Raw genomic sequence first — 21,311 nt, forward strand, 5'->3', positions numbered from 1 at the left:
CACTCAGATGCTCCCAGAGGGTCCCCACATATTGGCATCCAAGACGGCTAAAGACAGGGACACTGTGGAGGAGCTCTGGGCACCACCTCTGGGGTGGTGATGGACAGGGGAGTGGTCACTCCCCTTTCCTTTGTCCAGTTTCACACCAGAGCAGAGACTGGGGTCCCTGAACCAGTGTAGACTGGATGATGCAAGGCGGACACCATCCGTGCCCCTCAAAGCATTTCCAGAGGCTCTGGGAGGATGCCCCTCCCATGCCTGTAACACCTATTTCCAATGGGGGAGAGGGTGTATCACCCCTCACCTAAAGGAAATGCTTTGTTCTTCCTTCCTGGGATTGAGCTGCTCAATCCCCAGGAGAGCAGACACCTGTCTGTGAGGTGGCAGCAGCTGGGGCTGCAGTGGAAACCTCAGAGCTGGTTTGGCAGTACTGGGGGAGTCCATGGTGGAGCCACCAGGGTGCATGGAATTGGCCCCGCAATACCAGATTTGGATTGGGGGTTCAAATTCCCAATTGTAGACACCTCACATGGCCATATTCGGAGTTAACATTGTGAAGCTACATATATGTATTGACATATATGTAGTGCATGCTTATAATGGTGTCCCCGCACTCAGAAAATCCGGGAAATTGGTCCTGGACAAACTGGGGGCACATTTGCTAGTGCAAGGGTGCCCTCACACACCGTAACTTTCCACCTAGCTTTCAGTAACTGAAGGTTAGACATATAGGTGACTTATAAGCTACCGGGTGCAGTACAAATGGCTGTGAAATAGTGTGTGCATTATTTCACTTAGGCTGCAGTGGCAGTCCTGAAGGAGTGTCTGTATGAGCTCCTTATCAGCAGCAAAAGAAATGCTGCAGCCCATAAGGATCTCCTGGAACCCCTAAATGCCCTGGGTACCTAGGCACCATATACTAGTGACTTATAAGGGGGACCAGTGTGCCAATCTAAATTGGAATATGGAGTCACTAAACTATAGTGACAAATTTGGTAAACGGAGATAGCATAAGCACTGGAGTTCTGGTTAGCAGAACCCCAGTGACGCAGTCAAGCATACTGACAACACAGACCACAGACTCTGAGCACTGTGGTCCTGACTAACGGGATCCCAGTGAGACCGTAAAAACACACTGACAAATAGGCAGACATTGGGGGTAATATGTCAAGAAAGATGGTACTTTCCTACATATTGTACGAAATAAACTGAGCTGTTGATGAAGCATATTCATTCTCAAGCTCCTCCAGTGCCCTTAACACTCTAAATGAGAACATGTTTTCAACTAATTCCCTTTGTTTCAAAGTCTTATTTTCTGTTGGAGTTCCCCACCTTCACCAGTTCAAAAAATCTGGAAAGCGATCTTTAGTGAGTAGGCTGATGAGATTTTTGCTCTTAGTGTATGTGAGCCACCATTTTCTGGCTGTGCCAACAAGCAAGAGAAGTTTATTTTTCTTATCCTTTATTCCCTACAGGAACTACGTCAGGTAGGCTGGTACCAGTAGTTTCTCAACTGGGTTGGCAGTTGGCATTGAAAAATACCTGGCCACTAGCTGGAGCTGCACGGTTTACTACTGGTCCAGCTACTGAACCCCAAACCTTCACTTTTCAATCGGAAGCTGAAGCAGTTCCATTGATACCCTTGTGGTGTTCCTTCACACTAGTTCTAAAATCAAGAACTTCAGCTCGCTAAAGAAGTTCTGACAGATCACCAAAAGTAGATTTAGGAAACGGAACAAGGTCCTCAGAAAAACGACATTTGTTGCTGCGGACACTTTTCCCATCAGATATTGGGAGGCAACATCTACTGAGTTGTTTGAAGCTGAGACTACTCACTTCTAATAGGCTCATACAATATTGTTCTTTTCCCTGAGAACAGTAGGAAACCAGTATTTGATGGTGTCTGGGGTCCATTCCACTTCCCAATCTTGTTTCCATATTTTTCTGATTCTTTATATACGGGGTAGAGTAGACATTTGTTCTTTTTCCACTTAAAGGCCTAACATTTGACAAAAACAGTCCAATAGCAGAAGGATGTTTTCCACTTCAGTTAGTGCTTCTGATGATCTGTATACAGCAACCATTGTATTAACATAACGACTGATTTGAGGCCCTTTGCACTTGCCAGTGTGGCTACATATACTAGTTTCAGCCACTGCAGAACCCGCTCTCCGAAATTCAAGTAGGTCATTGTAACGTTAATGTATTCCCACACTGTGTAAAATCTTTTTACGTATTGATCATAGCCACTACAGTTGATCTATTATTGTCTCTCGAGTTGCTATGACTTGGAACAGTCTTCTCAGATTTTATATGAGGCCTTTTATTCCAGCATAAACCCTAACTGGTCTCTATGTCCTAGGGGTGACAACACTTGCATTAGCCGGGTAGTTGGTATTCAGATCAGGATTATATTGCTCATGTTGAGCAGACTACTAGTGGGTAGTAGGTCATGCTTCGTATGTCCCTGTGGTGTTTGCCCAGTACAACTATCAATAAGGCTCTAGTGGAGTAGGGCAAGTATCCCCACCTACAGAGAGGTATGGTACATTTCTAACGGTGAGGGGTAAGATGATCGGCATACTTTGCCTGAAATCAAGCATGTATCTCATCTACACTATTCCCCGTGTGCCCCCTGTATAGTGGACATCTATTTTGTTTCTGTCCTACTTGGGGCAATCTTGCCTGTGAAATGCCCCGCAAATATTATTTAAGGGACTTACTGCGTTTGGAGTGATGGAAGTATTGTTTAAAGACGTTTATGTCTACTTCAGTGAATCAAGCTTTCCAATCCCTGCCTATGAGGCACCTGTCAGTGTCATAATTGATTATATATTCTAGTAGCATGCTAGATTTATCTTCAGCAACATGTATTCTCTTTGTGTATTCCCTATAGTCAAACAACTAAAACATCTTTAAAGTTTCTGAATGTTTCGCTCTACTAGCCAACGGTGCATTTTGAAATTCATCCATTACTACTGCTTTCTCTTGATCTCTTATAACCGGTTCTGTTTTTTCTGCCATTTTGTGTTATACAGGTCGAACCATATAAGCAGTGCTTAAGAAAATGTCTAGGTACACCACTGAACATTTTCAACAATAAGTTATCTTCAACTGAGTCCTACTTTTCTTTGAAGGAGTTAATTTGAGCCTCTTTAATGGTTGTTCTGAAAAGAGTGTTGAGTAGTGCTACTGGCTGCAGTTTGTGTGTTTACTTAGCAGTAGGTCTCTTACATTTTCATGCAAAGCAGGAAGGAATAGTTACACACCGTTTTGAAAAGATATTCCATTGCCATTACTTTCCCTACCATAGAAGCATACAAAAAAGTGATGGATGGAATGTCTGAATTAATTCCAGCCACTGACAACTTGAAAGTGTTCTTAGCACTGCCTGGCCAACATTTGCTTGTTGGAGAGCTAAAACATCTACACAAGAGAGCTTAGTGAATGTGTGTGGTGAAGACCAAGTAGCAGCCTTACAAATATCTGCTTTTGGAATGTTTCCTAAAAAGGCCATAGAAGCACCTTTTTTCTGGTACTGCATACTTTAGGAGCTGTAGGTAACTGTTTTTGTAGATAACAAGTTTGAATACACCTGACTATCCATCTCGCTATTCAATTTTTTAAAAATTGGATTGCCTTTGTGAGGCATTGAAAATGCTATAAAAAGCTGTTTAGATTTTCTAAAACTACTAGTCCTGTCAATGTAATACATAAGAGCTCATTTAACATCTAGTGTGTGCAAAGCTCTTTTCGCTACTGAGTCCGGCTGTGGGGAAAAAAACAGGTAACAACTTTTTGGTTAATGTGAAATGGTAAAACTAATTTTGGGAGAAATGTAGGGTTTGTCCTAAGAACTACTCTATCTTTATGTACTTGGAAAAAGGGTTCTTCTAAAGTGAAAGCTTGTAATTCACTTACACATAAATTTACAAGTGATAGTCACTAAAAATGCAACATTCCATGAGAGAAATTGCAAGAAACAGGAATGCACTGGTTCAAATGGTGGACCCATAAGATTAAGTCCTTCCATAAACGCTTTAATTAGAGGAATTCTGAACAAAGAAGTATGTTGTCGAAGTAAGCAGCTATGGCTGCTAAATGAAGTCTAGTAGATGAGTATGCTAAATTTGCCTTTTGTAAATGTAGCAGATAAATGATGTCTTACACTTATTTTGAGTGATCAATGTGTCTAGGTTGGCAGTCGCATACAATACATTTCCATTTTGCAGCATAACACTGTCTAGTTGTAGGTTGATGAGCCTCTCTAAGTACGTCCATACATTCAGATGGAAGTTGTAAATATCCAAACTCTGACTCCAGGAGCCATATTGAAAGACTGAGTCTTCTGGGGTCTGGATGTCTGATTTTACCTTGCTTTTGAGTCAAAAGGTCTGATTTGACCTTGCTTTTGAGTCAAAAGGTCTGGTCTGTTGGGAAGTGTTCGGTGGGGAACCACAGACAGATCCAATACTGTTGTGTACCAAGGATGACGTGCCCACGTGGGGGCTACAAAGATTATGGTGAGTGATGTTTGTCTCAGTTTACAAACCAGAAATGGAATGAGTGGGAGAGGCGGAAAAGCATAAGAAAATATCCCTGATCAATTCATCCATAGAGCATTGCCATTGGATTGAGGGTGTAGCTATCTGGATGCGAAGTTTTGGCATTTTGAATTTTCTATAGTGGCGAAGAGATCTATCTCTAATGTTTTCCCTAGGGGTGAAAGTATTTGTGAAGTACCTGTGGATAAAGTTCCCATTTGTTGACTTGTTGCTGCATCCTGCTTACGAGGTCTGCAAAGCAATTGTCCAAACCCAGGAGATATTCTGCCAGTAAGTGAATGTGATTGTGAATTACCCACTTCCAAATAGTCTGTGCTAGAAGGGACAATTGAGATTAGTGTGTCCCCCTCCCCCGGTTTCTGCAGATAAATAGTTGTCATGTTGTCTGTACGGACTAGAACCACTGTGGGACAGTGGTGGCAGAAATGATTTGAGCACTAGAAAGACTGCTAGTAACTCCAAGTAACTGATGTGAAGTTTGTTGAATGGGATCCCATCTGCCTTGCATGGTGAGGTTTTTGAGGTGAGCTCCTCAACCTATCAGTGATGCATCTGTAGTGAGAGTAGTCTGAGGAACAGGGTCTCCAAAATGTGCACTTTTGAAAGGTTGGTGGGATTCCACCATTGCAGAGAGTGGTGAGTCTGGCAGTCTAACACTAGATCTGGAGGATGACCCTGTGACTGAGACCACCGACGAGACCGACACTACTGTAATGGACACATGTGCAGTCTGGCATGAGGAACAAAGGCAATGCAGAAAGCCACCATCCCTAATAACTGCATCACTAGTCTGAATGTGTACATATGGTTCTCCTGTAATTGAGACAGAAGTGTTTGGAAAGCTTGAAGCCGTGCTGGGTTTGGATATGTCAAATCTGAGTGAGTACTGAGAATTGCTCCCAGATAAGGCTGTATCTGTGAGGGTTGGAGATGGAATATGAGAAAGCTGATTGTAAATCCCAGAATGTGTAGAAGGTTTACTGTGTACTGAGTATGTTTCTGACATTGTTAGATGGCATTGGCTTTGATGAGACAATCGTCCAAGCATGGGAAAACATGAATATTTTATCTTCTGCGGAATGCAGCAACTACCAACAAGCATTTTGTGAATACCCTGGGAGAGGTTGTTACCTCGAATGGTAAAACCTTGAATTGATAATGTCTTCCCACAATGACACACCAGAGGTATTTGGGATGTGCAGGATGTATGGGAAGATGGAAATTAGCACGTTAAGATCCAATGCTGTCATGTAATCTTGTAGCTGTAATAGGGGAATACCATCTTTCAGAGTGACCATATGAAAATGCTCTGAAAGTATGTATAGGTTGAGAGGTCATAGATCCAGAATTGGTCTTAATGAGCTGTCCTTCTTTGGTATGAGGAAGTATAGGGAATACACCCATAAGCCTTTCTGTGATAGGGGAACAGGTTCTATAGCTCATTTGAGAAGAAGGAATTGTACCTCTGCCTTAAAAAGAAAGAGATGGTCATGCAACAGTTTAGGAATGCACTGGGGAATATTTTGTGGAATGAAAATGAGTTCTAGACATTAACCAAGTTGGATAATTGATAGAATCCATTGCTCCGTGGTGATAGTCGACCTTTGGGGATAGAAAGTGAGTAGTCTTACCCCCACTGGAGAAGTGTGCGGTGGTGGAAGGTGTAGCCAGTCACTGGTGTGTGTTTGAGGCGGAACCTCTATAGGTAGACGCCCATCCTCTACCTGTATTACTGGCAACTCTATAGGAACCTCTAAAGGAACCTGTTATAAAAATGTGTGCCTTGTTTGGGAGGTGGAAGGCTCAGTAGATGTTGTCTTGAAACCTCCTCTAAATTGTAGGCGACAAAAAGTGCCTCTTAGTGGTGAATAATGCCAATATTAATGTCTCGTGGGGCGGAATCAGCAGCACCAGTGGTGCACCTAATGGCAATATTGGAAATAGTTTGGCCCTCGGAAACTGCCTCCTGTCCCCTTTTACGGGGTTCTTCTGGGAGATACCAGAGAAGGTCTTCCATCTCGTCCCAGTGTGCTCTATCATATCGTGCTAGAAGAGCTTGGCTGCTTCTGCCACTTCCTGTTTACCCGCAGCATCTAATTTTTTTCTTTATCAGGAGACGGTGCATCTCCTGTTGACCCGCTTACGTGCTGCACCAACCACAATGGAATCTGGGGGCAATTGTGACCTAATGTATATAGGGTCTGTAGGAGCTGCCTTGTATTTTTTGTCAACTCTTGGAGTAATTACTCTAGATTGGACAGGCTCCTTAATGTCTGTAGCGTGTCTAAGCATACCTGGTAGCATGGGAAGAAATGGCCTTTGCTTGTGAGTGGAAGTTAGTGTTTTGAATAGAGAATGTTCCTCAATTGGGTCAGAATGCACTTGGACATTATGATATGGATCTGCCAGTGCAGGATATAAATAAGGGTCATTTGGGAGTATGGGATCTATATCATAAGAATCCCAAGGATCTATGTCTTGTGGAATTTCTTACATGTCATCGCCCTGAGGTGTTGGTGAACCTTATGGAGAAAATTGTGGTTCCACAATAGTTGGAGGACCTTATGAAGGTGGAGGAGGTGTAAGAGGAAGTACAGGAGGGTGTGGAGGAGAAGGCCTAGGTTGTACTGGAGCCCTGTCTGGAGAGCTTCTTAGGTGGAGGAGCTGTGTCCAAAGTTTCCTGGAAAGTAAATTTACTTTTAATTGGAACTGGAGGAGAAGCAATAATGCATCCTGTTCTTTTTTGGATACGAATCTGGCGCTGACGAGCGGCCATAATTTCAAGGATATGCTCCAGTTTTGAGTCTGACGAAAAACTGGAGCCTTTTGAAGGGGATTATTGATTCTAAAACTTTCGGAGCCTTTTGTCGAATGGAAGCCTTCAACTCCGAAACACAGGTAGAGGGTTTCTTTGCTCGGAGCCAAAACACTCGGACTGAATATTCAACTTGATCCTGCTGCGAATGAGGTGTGGAGCCTGAGGTTGATGCTGAAGACGTTTTTGTCTTGAATATTTTCAGTGCTGAGCTCAAAGGTGGGGCATACAAATGTAATTCTCCGATCCAACCATGGCTGAAGGCAGTGGTGGACCAACTGAATTATGTGGCTTCTTTAAAGTCTTTACATGAGGGCTTGGGTAGTACTCGCAGGTAGCACCAAGGTAAGAGGCTGGCTTTCGAAGTCCAATTGAACATCAGAGTCTGAATCTGTTATCTAAAAAGCCTCTTCTTGATGGGTCTCCACCTCTGCATGTTCTTCCCCAAAGATATCAGGGGTGTCACCCGGCGTCTTCAACAACATCTCCAATTGACGTGCTTTTTGGTCTCGTAGGGTCTTCTTGGAGCGGAAAGAAGAACAGGCATCGCAGGTTTCTTCCCTGTGGTCCAGGGACAAGCGGAGATTACACATCTGATGATGATCGCTGTGCGGGAATTTTGAATGGCATCAAGGGCAAAATCGAAATGGAGTGCGTTCTGTTAGCCCTGCATTTCTTGACACCATGTGGAGTAGTAGGACAGAGTTGGGCATTGGCGCCCCCGAAGGGTGGTGAGACCAACCCCTGATGCAGAAATTTCTATTAAAATGTGTTAGAGAATACGTGATCGAAATACAATGCCGTTGCTGAAAGAATGACAAAGAAGAGTTGGGAGTAGACCAACCAAGAAATACCAGAGTGAGAGGAATACACACCCAAACCAGACAGCAGAGAGAAAACAATCTAACAAAGAAGTCAATACCCATGCACACTAGCACAGAGAGGAGGAGTCACTCGATCTCGTGACTCGAAAATTTTCTTCAAAGAAAAACAACTTGCAACACTCCAAGCCCAACACTAGATGGCGGACTTATGCAAAGCATGTGTATCTACAGCCACATATACCATCGAACTGTAAGTTACAGGTTTAGACAAAAAGAAAAGTTATACAAGGATTTGAAATACAAATGAATAGTATATGAAAGAAGACAGTCCAGATTTTGTGTAAAAGGAATTCAGGTGCTACAAAAAATATTTAAAAACAGGAAAAAACAACCTATGGATATAAAACACGTGCATAAACTACAAAGTATCGGAGTCTGGAGAGAGGAAAGACCAACTAGTTCTTAGTCAGACATAAGAGTCCTGCCTGATCTGTAGCTGGACTAATGCATTTCCAAAAATAGTCCATTGGCAATCACGTATATTCTTGATGAATGCAACTATATAATTGGGAAGAGGCACACAGCACTTATGTCCAGTTCTCTATTTTGTTAAATCCAGTGTGTAGTCTGTCCGTGTGTAAAATTAATTTCAATTACTCCTTGTTCAGCAAGGATGAAATGTGTCTGCCTCTCTCTGGTTGCTTCACCACAGCAATGATTTGCCAACGCAGGTCATCCTCCTTATGACTGAGCTCCACAAAATGTATAACCAATGAGGTAGTTATGTCCTTACATCTGAGGCAACTCCTATGTGGACATATTTTTACCCAAATTTCTTGTGTTGTCTGCCCTGTGTATAGAACGTTACATGGGCAGGTAATGGCATACATCACATTGGCAGTTTTGCAATCAGAAAAATGTTAAGTGACTTCTCCCTTTTTAATAAAAGGATTCCTTGGTTTTAATTGTGTAATCGCAGACACTGCAACTACAGCATTTGAAATGGTCTATCAAGAGGACAAAATCCTATAAATCATTGAGCATGTGGTCACTCTTAGTAGGGGGTAGACTAGCTCTGACAAGGTGGTCTTTAATACTCCTGTTCTTGCGAAATGCAAAGATAGGTCACTCAAATGTAAGGTCACCTGCGTTCATACATTCCAGTGTCTCAAAATACTTTTCTTCGCTTGGTTCAATACAGGGGAAAATGTGGTTACACATACCAGTCTGTCTGTGTCTTTCTTCTCTTTAGGTGTGAGTAGTATCTCCGTAAGGCTTTACCAAGCCCTCTTCATAGATCTCTTCATTAGTCTACACGGATAACCACTGTGCAAGAGCTTTTGTGATAATAGTTCAGCCTCTTGAATAAGTCATGCTTGAAAAAACAAGTACTTAAATGCAAAAATTGCAAGCAGGGAAGCTAGTTCCACAGTGCTCTGGAGTGGTAGGTACACAAGGCTAACAAAGTGTTTCTCTTCACTCTGTAGATTTACGATACAGGGATGTGTACAGTTCCTGCCACCTGCTTTTATCACCAGGTCAATGAAGGGTATTTCAGTTTTGCTGGATTGAAGAGCAAATTTAAGGCCTTTGCAGTTACCATTAAGCCAACTGAGAAATTCTCTGAGTATCCACCAAACCCTGCCATATAACGAAAATGTTGTCAATATATCACTTCCACTTAATGTGGCTGCGAAACGGGTTGAGGCTTGATAGGATGACATAGATTTCTAGGTCTCCATGAACAGAATGGCAGAGTTAGGGGGAAAAATAGCCCCTCCTATAGAGGTCCCTTTTACTTGTTGATAAAAGTCATAGTTGAAGTAGAAGGTGCATGTCAAGGTCAGTTTGTTAATCTTGAAAAGATCAGAACTTGGTCTGAGAATTCCCTTCGCAAGACAAGCAGTAGAAAATTTCAAAGAAACGGCAGCCACCAGTGAAAGTGACATCCATTGCCTTAAAACCTCATTCCTAATTGGAAGTTACAAACATTGAGATCCACAGCTAATTATACCATTCAATTCAACACACTTTTTTTTTGTAATACAGCGCCAGGTTACATTTTAGTGGGGATTCCCACCATGGCACTGAGAAAAATTCAAAGCATATGAATCTTCTAAAGATGTTATTCTGGAGATATTCTTCAATGTTAATTTAAAGCTTTTGATTCTAAGCCCACTGTAACCCATAGTTTGAGAGACCTTATAATTGTCAGGGGATAAGCAGGAAGAGTAAGTGATGGCGTGAGTGTGACATGGAGAGACTGCAATACTAGCAGTAGACAGTTAACTTGTTACTGCTGGTGCTTCCTCCACAAAATGCCCACTTTCTAAAATGTGTGGTGGATATTTGACAAATAATATTTCACTGTGGACTCCCATTTCCCAACCGGAAGTCAAAGAAATTAAATAAAAAATTAAAGCATGTATGAGTCCTTCTATATGATTGGATCGATGTAGCTCAGTAACGTGCACAATGCAAAAGTGTTTTTCAATACATACAGAAAGGCTGCTTTTGGTGAAAAAGGTAAGAATGTCCCCAATAAAGAATCTCACACTCCCCCAAACGCAAGCCGTGGTAAATATCAGTGGTAAGAAAGATGCAATTATTTCTCTGTATTTAAGCTACAGGTTCCTTGTGATCAAGCTCTAAGCATACACATATAAATGACTGGTCTTTACTTAAAAGAATTCATACCAGGAATCCTGCTTTGTTTTTTCCTTTTCTGAATGAAAATAGGAGAACATTTTTGATAAGTAGCTGAAAGAGTGTGGTAGAGAAGGAGCAACACAGACAAAGTACTACTTTAACATAAAGGCTGTCCTACTCACCTGCATGGTACGCCACTGAACCCCTACTCCATCCCGGATGCCTGTTCTTTGGGTAGTCCTTAGAAAGAAAAAAACAAGGTTGATTTAGTAAGGACAGAACTGGAAGACCTACTGAATATATACATAAGAATTATTAGTTGTGGGAAAGTCAAAAAAGTTCTATTAGATACTGAGATTTTGTACAAGTACAATGTATAGTTATGTAACCTGTTTTGATTCCTACCACTTCTCATATGAAAAAACTAGTCCACAGATCATGGGTAAATTTCCAGCCTGGGCCTTTTTAAATATGCAATAAAGGTGCATGGGGAAGAATCCATGGGATCTTGTGTGGGGCTGCAGCCAACAGAGAAGACGGTATGGAAGCAGATTAGTCAGAAGTAGAAGGGGACTTTGGTCAAAGGCTGAAGACACATGCTTAGAACATAAAAAGTCAGTGAAACTTCTGTAATTTGAGCAAAAGCTGAAAACACAAGCTTCTGTGCCAACACAGCAAAACGTGAAATAAAGGGATCCAGGGAACATATGAAAGTCTATGGAGAAAGGAACCAGTTATTTACCTGTAGCAATGGGTTTACAGCTTTAAGCTCTTCTAGATTCACATGATGTACAATATTCCACCATTCAAATGGCATTGACAGTTAATGATAATCACTAGGAGGTACACCGTAAATCCACAATGCCCCCTAACATGACATTTTTACATTGTTTTAATGTGTTTTGATTACCATACTGCTGCCGTGCATGCATGTCTTGCTGTGAGACAATAGAGATGAAAGCTGTGGTTGTCTCATCATGCCTTCCAGAATGTGCTTTTGGCTGTTCAAAGATTTGTTTGCAATGTAATATATTGTGGGTCATCTACATCCTAGGTAGGTAGCACGCCTTCAAATAAATTAGTTGGATTTTTAGAAGAAAAAAAAAAACTAAGGGGCTCTATTGTTTGGTTAACATAAAAATGTGACACTAACTCAAATATTAATTTTGGATGTGAAGGAAGTTGGCTCGGTATATACTATACCAAAGTAAGGTATAGTGTGAACAGTGTCCAGGGTTCCCCAGAAGCTTTACAGAGGCAAAAGTAGATAATACTAATGCTCTTTCGTGGCAGTGTGGTTGAGCAGTTGGGCTTATCAGAGGGAAGTGCTAAGCATTTGTTGTACACACAGTCAAGAAATTAGGCACACTCAATGACTAACTCCAGTCCAATATTTTGTGTAACAAAAAATATACTTTGTTACTTTATTTCTAGAACCAAAAGGATCTTTGTTGCAGGTAAGTACAGTTTCAAGAATGTATCACCTTCAAGTATAAAATGCACTTTGTTTAGAACTCAGTCAACAGTTTTCAAATAAGCAATACCTTTCAACATCAAAAGTAAACAGTGCAATTTTCATTGAAGGCAATGCAATCTTACGGGAAAAAAGTACATACACAGTTTACAGGAAAGTACTAGACTTAGTCAGTCTTGGGGGTTTAAGGTGTCCACAAGGCAAAGTTTAGGAAGACACCAAGAGTGCACCACCTGCAACACGTGCCGGCCGGGTAGGGTCACAGGCCTGAGAGGGGTTTAGATCCGCACCTGGGTCAGGGGATCCCACAGGTGAGCACCATACACACACCCTCAGCGGCACAGGGGAGGCAGGTGCAGGGTGCAGACACAGTGTTGGGCGCCCAATGCTTTTTAACGAGAAACACCAGGTTCACAAAGAGGCTGCAGGCTTGGTCCAGGGGGTCAGCTGAAGAAGACCAATAGCTGGACAGGTAAGTTGAGGCTGCTCTAGACGTTGATAGACCATCGGCTGGGCTCCCCAAGGCCACTGAGCTGTGGGTGGAGAGGTACCTTTAGGCGTCCGGTATCTTCACCGGATCCTGTCACGGTCTGGGGGGTCCTTTGGATTGAGACTACAGGCATCGTCATAGTGGTCTGGAGGGGTCAACCTGGGATGGACACGAGGTCGGAATTGCCTGGGGATTGACTCTCTGGTCTGGTGGGCGATGTGGGCGTCGGGTGCAGAGTGGGCAAGATTAGCAGATCCAGGGGGCTCTGGAGTCCTTGTTGTAGATTTCTTTGTAGACAGGTCTGTTGTCCTCAGGGGTTCTTGGTCCTTAGGAAGGCAGACAGTCCTCTGGGGGGTTGTAGAGATTGCTGATCCTGCAGAACGAGTCTTCTTGCAGCAGGGGTCTGAAAGCTAAAGACAGGCGGGTAGGGCTGGGGCCAAGTCATCTCCACGAGCTAGAGTGCCCTGAGGCAGCAGAACAAAAGGGAGGAGCCTTTCAGGCTCACCACCAAATGTTGCTGATCCTGCAGGGGGAGGTGTGAAGCACCTCCACCCAGGGCAGGCTTTGTCTCCAACTCCCAAGAGCTGAAAGGCTCTCACCCCATTGGGTCAGAAACCTGTTTTGTGGTGGCAGGCTGGCATACACCGGTCAGCCACACACTAGAGATGGGTGAATTACAGGGGGGCACCTGTGTACATTTTTCAATAAATCCAACACTAGCATCATTGTGAGTTTATTGAGCTGACAAATTAGATACAAAACTTCTCAGTCTTCAGTGAAGCCACATTTGAATGTTCCGACTGGGAGGTTTAAACACGAACACGTTATGAACCATGTAATTAGATGGATGTGTATTTGCTATTTTGGACAAATTTCTCACATGAAATTAAGATTCTCTCATTTGTTTCAATTCCTGGAGAACCCAAGCGACTTTTGAGCCATTGAGGAAGCACATACAAGCCACATTGGGATCTATATATATATAATTGGAGATGGGAAGTGATAGAAAAACTTCAGAAAATTCGGAAGGACAAGATATGGCCTTATCTAAGCAGGGCTGATGTGAGCCATAATCCGTCCCTCTTGCTAAATTGGAACCGCCCTGATGAAGATGGCCCCCTAAGAGTGACACCGAAACACGTGTAGGCACTGTGTTCCACTATGCATCCAATCAATTGTCCTTTATGGGAAGTGTGTCTTATCATTGACACAATTTAAGTTTCTTGCCCATGATGGTCTTATGTTTTCTAACTAGTTTAATTTTTGTACTGTCTATTGTATCTTGAACACGTTACAATCCACACTTTGATTGAGAATGGTGAAATCTATGTACATGAATTTGTAATATAAGAATCTGTAGAATATGTAAATTAGAGTTTATGGTGATTTAGGAGGAACCCCTAGTAGGGTCTAGTTTTGTTTTTTGTATAAGGCAGCGTTTCCCAACCTGTGGTCCGCGGACCCTCAGGGGTCCATGACACATTCCCAGATGGTTCACAGGCCTGGACCGGCATGAAGGCACTTCTCCAGCTGGGCCCTCTGCAGAAAAATGTATGTGCTTTTTAATCTGGTTATTCATTTGTGCAACAGCTTTAAAAGCACTGCAAAGTTCAGAGTAAGCTTTCGGATAAAAATAAGTGTCAACTCTGGCGATTAACGTACCTGCTGGAGAGATGGGAGTTTGTCTACTGGCAGATTTGACTCATTGGAGGTAGTGCAGATGGTTAATATGCCAGATGCAAAGAGTCAGAGATTCTTTTGTTATTTTGCAGTTCATAAGTCACAATCATAATCTAGCACACTGAGTTATGAACTGCCAACAAAGAACTACATGGAACAAATTAGATTTTTTATTTTCCAATTCTTTCATTACTGAAAAAAAAAAAAAAAAAAAGAAGGTTTGCTTGCATACAAGTAGGCTTATTAAAGTCAACTAACTGTTATGTTCTGAATCCTGAGTTTGTGTTTCTCCAGACCAAGCGCTCTTAGAAAATGCCTAATAGTATGGATGAGGTGAATCCTACACCTTGTAGTCCCCTGTAAAGTGTTTTGACACCGTAAACTGGTATGAGAGGTGCTATAAATCAAATTAAATTCATGTGACAGAGAGGCTATGGAGAGATGAGGCCTTTATGGTTTTACTTCCTTTGCCCACCACACATTAAATTAAAAAGTTTATTAATGTGACTTGAGGATTCAGCTTTCCTAAATAAAACCAAACATTGAAGAGTTTGTTGCCAAGATGCAGCACCAACTTTCCCACTGAAGTTTTCAAATTTTTGCAATTTTTTCCAATATAAAATAATGATATGTTTACTTATTTGAGTATTTGTTTGGCATGTACTTGTTTGTGTATTTTTTGCGAATTACTGCTTTAATGTTTGAAATTTAAATCGTACAAATTTCTTGGGGGTCCCCAGCTTCCAGTAGTGATTCAGTGGGGGTCCTCGGGAGTCAAAGTGTTGGGAAACACTGGTATAAGTTTTTTTTAATTTTTTTTAACTATATGGGTTTTATAATTGTGAGTCTAAGTGTGTATGTATGAGGTATTAGAGACATGAGTGGCATTATCCACTACTGAGTTTTAGGGGCAGGGAGTTTTTCTTATGCTTATATCATCATTAGAAATTGGAATAAAGAGAATAAAATGTGAAATTAAAATACAATTGTTAACTTTGATCATCAATTAATAAAGAATGTGACAAACTTTGATTACTTTCATATGTATTAATAATATAATGAAGATGAATATTTCATGCCTATCAGGCAAAAAAAAGCCTAGATTTGCGAGACAAATACACGATTCGAAAGAAAATTTATCAGTTACTACTATTAATCAATTTATAATATAGAGAAGGAATAGTAGCTACAACTTACTTTCATATACAGTTTCGGGAAAGAACACAGGTGATGGGACCTGGTTAGCAGGATCCCTGCATACACCCAGTCAAGATCAGATATCAGGGTGGGGGTAGGGGATGGTGGGGGTTATAGGGGCCTGGGGGGGTGAGAAAAAAAAGATTTAAAAAAGAGAGAAAGAGTTTGTGTGTGTCCATTAGGGGCACTTTCCTACAGGATGTATTTGCGTAATGGTCTTGTCTGACTAATTGAATAACGTTTGTGTTGTCAGTTTACGATTTGTATGTTTGGGGGGGCAGAGACACCCTCAATGTGGAGCAAGATGGTGGGTTTTTAAGACCGCTCCAAGGTTGTCTGAAACAAAGCAGCAAAGAGATGGCCCTTTGGTGACATCGTGGAGAGGAGAAGGACATACTATTCCCTGCTACTGAGGTAGCAATAATGAGCCCTCAAAAGTTGAATGTGTAGTCATAGTCAGCCTGCACACATGAATCACGCAACAAGAAAATGGCCACACGCCAGCAAACTGAGAAAAGATGGCCTGGGAGCCTGGAGACTCAGAGATTAATCTTGAGGCAGAAGAGTTCCTGGAACACAACTCCCCTCCTTAATGTAAGTAGGGGAAAAATTCAGGCACCAAGAGAACATTCGTGCATTAATTTGTCCTTTTTAGGTGGAAGTTGGGGGGGTGAATAATCTACACCTATGAACTGAAAGAGGAGCAAGTAGTAAAGTGCTGTGTAACCATGATTATATACACAAGACCTGATCAAGAATAGGCAAATCTATCTGCACTTGTGTAAAGAAACCTCTTAAAATATGAAGGTGGCTCACAGCAGCGGACAGTCTAGAGATCCCTGCCAAACCAAGGGAAAACGATAATAGATTAAAAATGCATTATAAAGGAGAGAGGGAGGCTTTCGGTTGGGCATAAGATAGTCAAAAAGCACATGCCTCCCAAGATAAACGCTCAAGGCAAGGTAACGAGGTTCCTTGAGATAGAGACCTCGATGAGAGACACCCTCTGAGTCCACAACAGCGATGAACACTAGACAAAATATCACAATGTGCAACATTGCCTTCACCAAAACTGATCTGGTATCCATTTACCAAGCTTTTAAACCTGATCTTCAGGGCGAGAATAAAAGATACTGCTGGTGAACTCTGTCGTCAGTGACGACGATGAGGGAAAACTGCTATCTTAAGGGCTGATAACGACACTGCTGTGCCAGGGTGGTGAGCGGAGAACAGTAAGCAGACTCTCTGAAAGAGAGAATTGTGGCGCTGGAAGACAGATGTTCCATCCTGGCTACACAAAACAAGGAGATGACTAAAAAAATGAAAGACCTTGAAAATTGAGTTCAACAAGATAATATCCGTGTATGAGAGCTTAGAGAAGGAGTGAACAGCTGACCAGCCGATCACATTGCTGGACAGGATGCATAGAATGGGTCCTAGACCCTCAAGAGATGCATACCAACCCAGAGTCAGGCTAGTGAGTTCCATAACCAGAGACATTTTAAGGCACGGGGGAAAGTGGGCTTTGGTCTGGGCCCCTTTTTTAGGCTGGCCCCCTCTTTGGTTGATGGGTAAAGGCTTGAACTAATAATCAATTAAAAACCGTTTACTTTTTGCTTTATATCATTGCTTTTGCTTGACATCCAGCTCATCTGCTCATACCTCACTTATCCATGCATACTTGTACAACATAGGTTAAAGGTTACATTGTGTCAGTAACAGTCATGTCGTAGCTGGGCTGGACATGCACATTGAACTTCAGGCCCAGACCAATCGTACTGCATCTGCCCGGTTAATGTAATCACAGCATAAACAGTTAGTGAAGAAGAAGACTATTACATTGCTGTGTGGTGTCTTGTGTGTCCATCACCATCCCAGTGCAATCACAGCCTCTCAATTGGTACATAAATGTTGACCCCAAAACTGAGGCAGCACATGGGCAGTAGAATTGCATTGCACCATGTGCCAGTTGTGGCTATCATGCAAAAGGTCTGTTTATTGCTACCTTAAGGCTGTTTAAAATGAGAACAGATGGGGAATTTTGAAGAATCCATTTTTGATGACCACTTTTAGTTTCGAATATTTTGAGGACATATGTGAAGTTATAAATGTTTCCTTTTGTGCTTCAAATGAACAGTCACTCCAAAACAGATGAGAATGAAAGCTTCGTATCCATCTTGAAAGGTGTCCTGTCAGGATGCGATGCTGTGAGGCTACTACCCAAGATTTTCAAACTGAGATGGATTTTATTTTCTGCGGGCAAAGATGGGTGTCTATAGCAGAAACTGGATGCAGTGTAAGTGCATCACTTTAAGCCTACTCTGAGGTGTAGGCAATCTTATCTCCTCTGCGTTTTGTGTGTCAGGCTTTCTATGAAGATTCTGTAAGCAGCTCTCTGCCATTGCATACACGAGTAACCATGCTTCCTGTGTAGAATTAAGGCACATTACTCTATATTTTGAAGTCCCATTAAAGCATACATTTAGAAGCAGCATCATATATTCAACTGTCTGGTGTGGGTTTATTTCTCAGCTGACTGTTGTAGACAGTCTACACTCTCAATACTTCTTGCTTTTCAGCAGCGGCTAGGGAATAAAAGGCATGCCCTTTAATTCTCTTTCTTTGCCTTTCTATGTATCATATCGCCTCTCCTTTACAATTTGGACCAGTCCATTTAAGACCAGAGGAAATATATAGGGACATTTCTCCAGTATGCACCTTTGAAAGGCTGGGAGGCAGAGTTGAAGTTGCAAATCAGGGTTTGCTGACATGAGACTACTGACTACTCACCATTCTTAACAGCCTTGGCAGAAAATGAGGTCTCTACAGAAGAAGGCCATTACATCTCTGTCTCTGGTGTTTTCAGCTGTTCTCTGGCAACTGCACAAAACCTGTCCCCATGTGAAAAATACTTCCTTCTCCACTGATGAGCTACACAAGTAATGTTTATTAAGATTAGGTTGGTGCATGAAATCTTAGTAAACACTATGCCTGCTTTGGGTTTACCACTATGATAAGGTGCTTTCATTTAATCAAATGGGAACTTAGGACTCTGGGCAAAGTGATCCCTTTTGGTACAGAGGTAAACCTCAACCTATTGTGTGAAGGGCCTAAAACACATCCCCTAAGTAATGTAGTGCAGTGCATTGTTGCCGTATCCCTGTAAGTGGTAGTAGCTTGGCTCTCAATTTGGTAGTCCACTGTACTTTGTGCAGTTTTCATTACACATACAAAATTAATACTTAGAAATACAAACTAATTGCCCGTTATTAATACCTCAGTTTGCTTGACAGTTACACTATAAATGCTTGTTATGTTGATTTGCATAGCGCACTAATCACCAGAGAGGGTTTCCAGGCACTTGGTCGGGTGTGCGGTCCTCAAGGTGCGTATATGAAGAGCCAGGTCTTTAGCTTCTTGCAGAACTCAAAAACTGAGGAGGAAGCTCTTGTGCTGAGGAAGGTTGTTCCATGTCTTGGGTGTGATGTAGAAGAATGAGCAGCCTCCAGTTTTGCTTTTGGGGATGCTAGGAATGTGTGCAAGTGATGAGGAGTGTTGGTGAAAGTGTTTGCAGCTGTTCAAGTATTCTGGTCTTGTGTTGTGTAGGGCTTTGTATGTCTGCATGAGAAGTATGAATTGGCTGTGCTTGTGAACTGGAAGCCAGTGAAGCTTCCTGAGGTGTCGTGATTGGAATATAGTAAACCTGGCTTTGCAATATTTCACACAGAACTACACCACTGATTATTTGTTTTTGTGCGGATCTGCCAATCGTTTTGCAGAATCCAATCAATGTATGACCTAACCTTTAAATTTTGTTCAGGGCGAAACAGCTGATGAAATTAGCAACTTAACTCTCTTCGAGGCAATCTTCCTCAGTTCCTGAAAGCGACACCATCAAGTATGGCGTCATTACAGCTGGAACAAGATCATTTGAAAGCGGTTACAGATATGTTTGGCCTACTGCAACCAAATCCTTTAAAGGCCCCCTCCGTAACTTCCAAACAAAGCTAAATCCTAAGAGCATCAAAAGAAGTAGACCAAGTTAGATATGAGAACTATGATTGCACTCTCCTCCAAGGCATTGCAGTGTGCACGTTTGTCAAGCCACAGCAGTTCAGTTTTGTAAGAAAAGAAAATAAGATACAAATGGCTCTTCCCCTTTGCCATAGCCTTTGGATTCAACAAGAAGCCCCAACAATCGTCAAATAAGTGGGCTACAACTCAAATTCTTGACCTTCAATTAACAGACAAAGCACAGACATTAGTGAGGCCATCTCCTACGAACCCGAGGAGAGAGGCCCCTCAGGGCTCAGACTGGCACAACCACAACAGTGGAACAAGACTCAAGGGACACACTAGGGAAAAAGTGATTTTGGCCCAGGGTGGCAATACGAGAGATCATGATCACAAATAAAAGTCTCACTAAGAAAACGGATTATGACCCAGGACAAACACCATATAATTATAGTATATGTCCATCTGTCCACAGAAAACCTGGATTTTGATTGAAACTGCCCATAGGGGACTTCGGGACTATTGGATCCCACAAGCTGCATTGTGACCATTATGCACACACAGCACGCAAGAACAGAACTTAGGGTACTCTTTCTCACCACAGGGGCCGCTTCAGCATTGTTCTATTTACTTTTCCGAATACTCTTTGGTTATGTGTGAGTTTAGTTTATAAAGTTGGGGTTTTCTTGAGGTAGAGGGAGTCGAGACACCAGTAGGATGCAATGGAAACACTGAAGTACACACGTCTTAGTTGCATACTTAGAGATCCACTAGTGCCCACACAGACCTTTAGGTTTGCTCACTCTACAAGGTTAAGGTATTGACCTTAAATATCAAGGAGTTACATTCCCTAAGTAAACACACAAAAACCTGGCAATATGTAAGAGGGGAAAAAAACCATTGTAGTATAACAGGAAACGGAAATTAAGACATTAGAAGAGAACAGACAAAAAACCAATACACATTTTATTCATCAGGGCCCTCCTGTCACAACTGGGTGGCAATTGTCCTGCACAGATTACTGCATTTTGTTGCAGCACATATTAAAAAGGGACAAGGAGGGCATGTTTCTAATGGTGAGAGGGCTACTGGAAGTGAACAATATATGCCTAATGGTCAAGACACCTTCCTTTCTAAGATAGTAGGTAGCTTTCAGAAAAAGGCATCCTGATGTGGGACTTCAACTCAGCCCTGCAATCTGCTCTTGACAGGACAAGGACGGGGACACACATTGGGGGCTTCTCCAAAACGTTCAAAAGTAAATTAATAAACCTAGGACTCTGAGATGTCTCAAGAGAAGAACATGATAACTACCACACGTCCGTTGGACATATTCTAAGATTGCCTGTATCATGGTTTGCTCCCCATTACTCTCTCTGACACCCAGCACAGTTATTGGCATCACAGCTATATCCGAGCACGGCCCATTACAAGTTAATATTAATTTGGGGAAAGGTCCACAATACAGTGGTAGATGGATGTTTCACCTCTCTTTACTTAGAGACCCTTCTGCAGAGGCTAACTTTGCACCCAGATTAAAGAATTCCTCCAAACTAATGATACATAGGATATGGGACGCACTTTAAACTGTAACGGGGTACTT

General features: G+C 42.1%; 1 protein-coding gene across 3 annotated transcripts in view; it reads right to left on the reverse strand.

Annotated features, from left to right (window-relative positions):
• The window catches only part of SPRYD3 (SPRY domain containing 3), a 472,005-nt gene that overhangs the window by 161,685 nt on the left and 289,009 nt on the right, over positions 1 to 21,311 (reverse strand). For all 3 annotated transcript variants that reach the window (XM_069230934.1, XM_069230932.1, XM_069230933.1), the window contains exon 8: positions 11,036 to 11,093. In XM_069230934.1, coding sequence (XP_069087035.1) covers positions 11,036 to 11,093 — 58 coding nt within the window. The remainder of the gene's footprint in view (positions 1 to 11,035; positions 11,094 to 21,311) is intronic.

This window comes from Pleurodeles waltl, chromosome 4_2, assembly GCF_031143425.1.
Source record: "Pleurodeles waltl isolate 20211129_DDA chromosome 4_2, aPleWal1.hap1.20221129, whole genome shotgun sequence".
Taxonomy (NCBI): domain Eukaryota; kingdom Metazoa; phylum Chordata; class Amphibia; order Caudata; family Salamandridae; genus Pleurodeles; species Pleurodeles waltl.